Consider the following 6,010-nt stretch of genomic DNA (forward strand, 5'->3'; position numbering starts at 1 on the left):
CGGCGAATATCTTTAAAACTCAACAAATTTCTTAGAGACTTGGTAGACAATAGTGCATTATTTATTATGAATTTTGTTCCTTCGAGAAACAAAATTATAGCTCTTCCGGAGCCTTCAATCACATTTGTCTGAGCCAATAATAGTATTAACATACTCTTCTTTTGGCACAAGATGGATAAAATATATATCACTTTTGAGAATGGTGTGCGAACTTGCACTATCCGCAAGGCATACATCTTCATTATATATCTTTGCCATTTTCTTCAAAGACAAATAATAATAAAATGAGTAGTATGCAAAGTTAAATTGAATACTTGATCGGAATTATTTTTCTAAGAAATACTGTACATAAAAATAATGTCATATACTAAAATTTTATTTTAAAACATGACACATTTAATAATTTCAAAATTCATAAATATTAATATTTCATTATTTATATGCATCATATTTGAAACTTAAATACATAGAAAATAAAACTTAACAATAAGTTCTTTACATTATTTATTTACATGAATACTTAACAATCTCACACATTAAACTGTTTCATTATTGATCAAATGACCAATATTTCCTTCAGGATCCTCAAAGAAATCTGACACATCATAATGAGTGGTGAAATTTTCAGTATCATTTGAAACAAAATTTGTTTCTTTTCCTTTGTCATCCTTTTTCAAAGATGCTTGGTAAATATCGACTAGGTGCCTTGGGGTACGACAAGTACGTGACCAATGGCCCTTTCCACCACAACGGAAATACTTATCCTCTGTTGATTTATTTTGCCCAGAATTTCTTTCTTTATCCCACTTCTGGTGAGATCCTCTATTGTGAACATAATTCATTTTCCTTCCATAAGTTTTCTTGTTACTAAAACCTTGTCATCTACCTCTTTTAGGGTAATGATATGCCACATTTACTTCAGGAAATGGGGCGGCGCCAGCTAGACGCGCTTCGTGATTCTTTAAGAGCACCTCATTGTTGCGTTCAGCAACAAGAAGGTAAGAAATTAACTCAAAATATTTTTTAAACCCTTTTTCTCGATACTGCCGCTGCAGGAGCACATTCGAGGCATGGAAGGTTGAGAAAGTTTTCTCCAACATATCATGATCAGTTATATTTTTTCACATAATTTCATTCGTGAAGTGATTCGAAATATTGCAGAATTATATTCATTTATGGATTTAAAATCCTGCAGACGCAAGTGCGTCCACTCATATCGTGCTTGAGGAAGTATCACCGTTTTTTTATGATTATACCTTTCTTCAAGGTCTTTCCAAAGATCTGCAGGATCTTTTAATATGAGATATTCATTTTTCAATCCTTCGTTAAGATGACAACGAAGAAAAATCATGACTTTGGCTTTATCCTTCTGGGATGCATTATTTTCAGCCTTAATGGTATCTCCAAGATCCATTGAATCAAAATGGATTTCAGCATCTAATATCCATGATAAATAATTGTTTCTAGATATATCAAGAGTATTGAATTCAAGATGAGAGAGCTTCGACATAATGAAAATTTTTACCTGAGTCTTCCTAAATTTTGGTCAGAGTCTCGTGCTGATAACGTATTGTAAAATAACTAAAATATGATAAATATAAATAAAGAAGTAGAAGTAGAAGATTCTAGTACCACAATTAATATAAAAATAATTAATATATTTATTAATATTATATAAAGAGAGAGAGAAGTATTCAGAATGCTTATAAAAGAAAGAGAGTGAAGATTGTTATTGTTGATGATATATTAATGGAGGCTTAACCTCCTATTTATACACACGAGAAGACTTCTTTTTCAACTCTCAATTAATGTCATTCACCATTGAGTAACTGAACCGTCCAAATATTAATGAGCATCCAACTCAACTCTCATACTTATCACAACAGAGGATATTATTCATTGGTCTTTTATAAGTTATAAGGAGTAGTTAGGTGTGGATCCCTTTTATTGTTGATGACAATGCCAAAAATGACAGGAGGATATTTATTAGTGTCCTTTGCTTTGGTTGCTTTCTTTTATTTGTTTTATTTTGATACTTTTTGTTATTTTCTTATGCTCCACTTGTTGTGTTGAACTATTTCTTTAAAAAGAAAAAAAAAACTAAAAGATGAATTTGAATAAATTTTCTTTGAGAGGTTTTAACGAATAATTGTCAATAAATACCCAATATATTTATCATTAGACAATCTTTTTTATTTTATTTTAGTCCCTTTTTTCTACTTGCCTGGCTGGCCGTGGCGAACTTAAATCATTTCAATAATTATTTAAAAAAAAAACATGATTATAAATAAACATTTCTAGTTTGTTTTAGCCATATACTCTACCAAACTAGACATGTATTTCAGCTTTGAAATAGAAGCAATAATTGTGTCTCATATAATAGCATTGCAACAAAATTGGCTGAGACAGGGGCAGTTGAATGAATGGGAGTTATGTGTATGAGTTAGTTGATAAAATTAGTGGTCATTTGTTACGTTTCAAGCAACCCAATTGAGAATCCATTTCACTATATATACAAATGCTGCAACACACATTGTTCTCCACACCTTCGATCTTCTCAACTTTGATCACTACTTGATCAATTAGCTCTCCAATATCATGGGGTTTCATCTCTTTCCCATTATTACATTTCTCATGGTAAGCTTAGGCATATAATTATTATTAGTACCTATCAATATATAATTAATAAATTAAGTTAATATTAATATGACTTTGTGAAATTTTGTTTTACTTTGAACCTTTTAGGTATTATAAACCACTAACCCATTATTCAAAGTCTATTTTAATCTGAAATTGCCTTTGCTATTATAATGGAAAATTGAGAATGAAGTTCTATTTCGAAATGCAGGCTTCACTAGTGGCAACTAATAATGCTGAATTGCCTCCTCAAATTTATTGGAAGTCCTTGCTCCCAGCAACTCCAATGCCAAAGGCAATTACCAATCTGCTACACCCTACAGGTCATATTGTACTTCAGAATTCGGATGGTGCCTTGTTCATTTTTCTTATGCTGAATATCATCACTTTTAATTGCTAACTTTAAATCTTTATCAACAAAATCGTCATCATTTAATTGGGAATGACAGATAAAAAAGATAAAAAAAAGCAACACTACTTTACTATATTACTTCATTTTCTTTTCCTAGAAGATTATAACTTAAAATGTCCTTGTAGTACATTTGTTATCTAGGCTGAGATTTTGAGATGAAAACATGAAATGCTTGTAGTACATTTGTTATCTAGGCTGAGATTTTGAGATGAAAACATGAAATGCTACTACCTCTCGGATTATACAACAATTTGTCCCATTAGATAAGTTAAAATCATGTTATATAACATAAATTCAACAAGTCGAGAAAATTATTCAAATTGTTAATCATTGAGTTCAAGTTGCCTTTTTGTTAGGAGGGTTTTGTTAGATAGAGAATGACTTTTGTAAATAATACGAACAATGTGCTTTAAAATTGACCAAATAAAGTAAAAAAACACTGCTTCCTAAATTACCTCAAAAACCCTAATATTAGCATATCCATCCGCACACTAGTGAGTGAATTGAACATTCATCAATTGTTAACTGGTAAATCGAATCAAGAGGAATAACCATTCAATTAAGAATAATCAACATAATCATATGCATACCTATTAAATTGAATATCCGGCATATTTATTGTTCACATTATTTATTATTTTCATTATCTCCTGTATTTTTTCTTTTCCTAAAAAAAAAAATACTTAGAGCTGACATTGACCGAATTTGAAAGGTTTGATGAATGAGAAATTCACCTCAGTGGGTTACGAAGGAGATGGCACCGACGTCAACGTTGGCGGAGGAAACGGAGGAGTCTCCGTGGGAGCTGGGAAAAGAGGAAAGCCAGTACACGTCGGCGTAGGGTACTCTCCATTTGACTATGTATATGCAGCTACAGAGACACAGTTACATCACGATCCCAACGTCGCGCTTTTCTTCTTAGAAGAGACCTTGCATCATGGATCACAGATCAACCTGCACTTCACCAAACCTTCCAATCTACCATCCTTCATTCCTCGCCGACTCGCAGATTCCATTCCCTTCGCGTCAGCCAAGGCGAAGGAAATATTCAAGAAATTATACATCAAACCAGATTCGGACGATGCCAAAAGCATGATAAATACAATAATCGGTTGCGAGAAGCCTGCGATCTCTGGAGAGGAAAAGCAATGCGTGAATTCTTTGGAGTCCATGGTTGATTTCTGCACTTCGAAGATTGGGAAAAATGTTGCGGCGGTTTCTACCGAAGTGAGCAAAGAAAGCGTTTTACAAAAGTATACGGTTACCACAGGAGTGAAGAAACTGGGAGAAAAGGAGGGAGTTGTGTGCCATTTACAGAATTACCCTTACGCGGTATTTTATTGTCATAAAACAGAGACCATTGAAACTTATTATGTGCCTTTGGAGGGTGCTGATGGGAGCAGAGTTAAAGCAATAGCGGTGTGCCATACTAACACATTGGGATGGAACCCAAAGCACTTGGCCTTCCAAGTTCTGAAAGTTGAGCCTGGAACTCTTCCAGTTTGTCACTTTCTTCCCGAGGACCATGTTGTTTGGGTTCCAAAGTAGAAAAAAACTCATGGATGTTTAATAACTACTTAGATTCATAATTGAACTGAAAGAACCGTTCCACTTCTACCTTTTTTTTTTTTAGTTTGTTGAACACTTCACTTTCTCTGTACATTGCAAAATCAATATCTAGGTATGGAGAGGAAAAAAAAGGACAATTAATTAAGATATAAGAATGGAGGAAGTGATAGTAACATTGTGTTCCTGTTGTAAACGGTTTATTTTACTGTTTTATTGATTCTGTATTTGCTTATGATGAATTGTGATGTAATACACACATTATATATATATCGAAGCCTTTTTTAGGCAAAAGATATGTTAAAAATGTATATCACGTTAAAGAGTGAACTAGCAAATAAAATTCTATAAAGATGCCACTGCCTATTTTAGTTAATGCGACCAAAGTGCATCAGGCAGCAGCATGAGTCTTCGGAAAAAGTTATAACCAACATGAAAATTTGAATTAAAGTCAGCACAGGATTTCTTAAATTCTTCCATGACGTTGTGCTCTTTGCTAGATCATGAATTGCTTAATTGACTGATCGGTTATCAGAGTTAATCCTCTCAATTGATTTTCACTTGACATTATGCTGGGTGAGAGTTTTACCATTGTTTGTTGACATGAAACTGTAGCCATTTTCTCTTATAAGGATACAAAAGGGGAGTGACTACATTGTCAATTTTCTTTCTTAAAAGAAGAGCGTTCTATTATGTACAGATTTCTTACAAAATTTTGTTTTTCCATCCTATATATGAAAAATTATTTAATGAATAATTGCAGCATTGCCACTTGTGATGCATTGGAACCCGTTTGCTATCTTCGAATTGAGAAATATGAAATCATGCCAGTATTTCTCGCTCTTAATCTGCAAAATAGAAGTAAAACCTCATCAGAATTAATAACCCTTTTGTTTGGCTGCCATGGTCGGCTGATGATTTCCCCCTCCATTCCAGACCTCCCTGAAAATTTAACAATGAAGGTGCCGCTCAATATAATTGAATACTTGCGACATCATGGACTATTCTGTTCGTAGTTCAGGATTCAGTGATGTGATTTTCGGCATTATCTTGAATTTATCTGTCCGGTGCAAATGCCTCCAAAGATCCCCATGTTCTCCCAACTTTGACTTTCGCACGAAGAGGAACTGCACCAGGGCACGGATAATCGTAAAGAATGAATGTGATTTTCACAAATGATAACAGAAACTTTCATCTACCCAAGTAAAGAAGAGAAAAGCATAAACACATACCAAGAAGTGAGACTGCATTCTCCATGCTTGTCTTTAACAGCGCGGCAGCTTCCCTTATCACCGAAGGATCAACTTCCAGCACTAACTCATCATGCACCTAGTTGTAAATCAATAAAGATTGAAATAAGCAAACACAATGGGGGTAAACAAGAGAAATAATAAT

At 33.7% G+C, this 6,010-nt stretch overlaps 2 protein-coding genes across 2 annotated transcripts in view; one reads left to right on the forward strand and one right to left on the reverse strand.

Moving 5' to 3' along the window:
- LOC107605177 (BURP domain protein RD22) lies at positions 2,511–4,909 on the forward strand. Its single transcript, XM_016306955.2, has 3 exons — positions 2,511–2,637; positions 2,849–2,960; positions 3,762–4,909. Exons 1-3 carry the CDS (start codon positions 2,599–2,601, stop codon positions 4,595–4,597), a joined length of 987 nt encoding a protein of 328 aa, XP_016162441.1. The 5' UTR covers positions 2,511–2,598; the 3' UTR covers positions 4,598–4,909.
- The window catches only part of LOC107647534 (helicase and polymerase-containing protein TEBICHI), a 20,836-nt gene continuing 19,975 nt past the window's right edge, over positions 5,150–6,010 (reverse strand). The window contains exons 25-26 of the mRNA XM_016351606.2: positions 5,848–5,944; positions 5,150–5,742 (exon numbers count right to left, since the gene is read on the reverse strand). Of these exons, the coding sequence (XP_016207092.1) occupies positions 5,672–5,742; positions 5,848–5,944 (168 nt within the window). The 3' untranslated portion in view covers positions 5,150–5,671. The remainder of the gene's footprint in view (positions 5,743–5,847; positions 5,945–6,010) is intronic.

The sequence above is a fragment of the Arachis ipaensis genome, chromosome B06, assembly GCF_000816755.2.
Source record: "Arachis ipaensis cultivar K30076 chromosome B06, Araip1.1, whole genome shotgun sequence".
Taxonomy (NCBI): domain Eukaryota; kingdom Viridiplantae; phylum Streptophyta; class Magnoliopsida; order Fabales; family Fabaceae; genus Arachis; species Arachis ipaensis.

Bases quoted from the DNA above. Each gene is read 5' to 3' on its own strand.
- LOC107605177 (XM_016306955.2), top strand. From the start codon at position 2,599: ATGGGGTTTCATCTCTTTCCCATTATTACATTTCTCATG. The intron at 2,638-2,848 runs GTAAGCTTAGGC...TTCGAAATGCAG, and splicing joins CCATTATTACATTTCTCATG to GCTTCACTAGTGGCAACTAA. The intron at 2,961-3,761 runs GTCATATTGTAC...CGAATTTGAAAG, and splicing joins CAATCTGCTACACCCTACAG to GTTTGATGAATGAGAAATTC.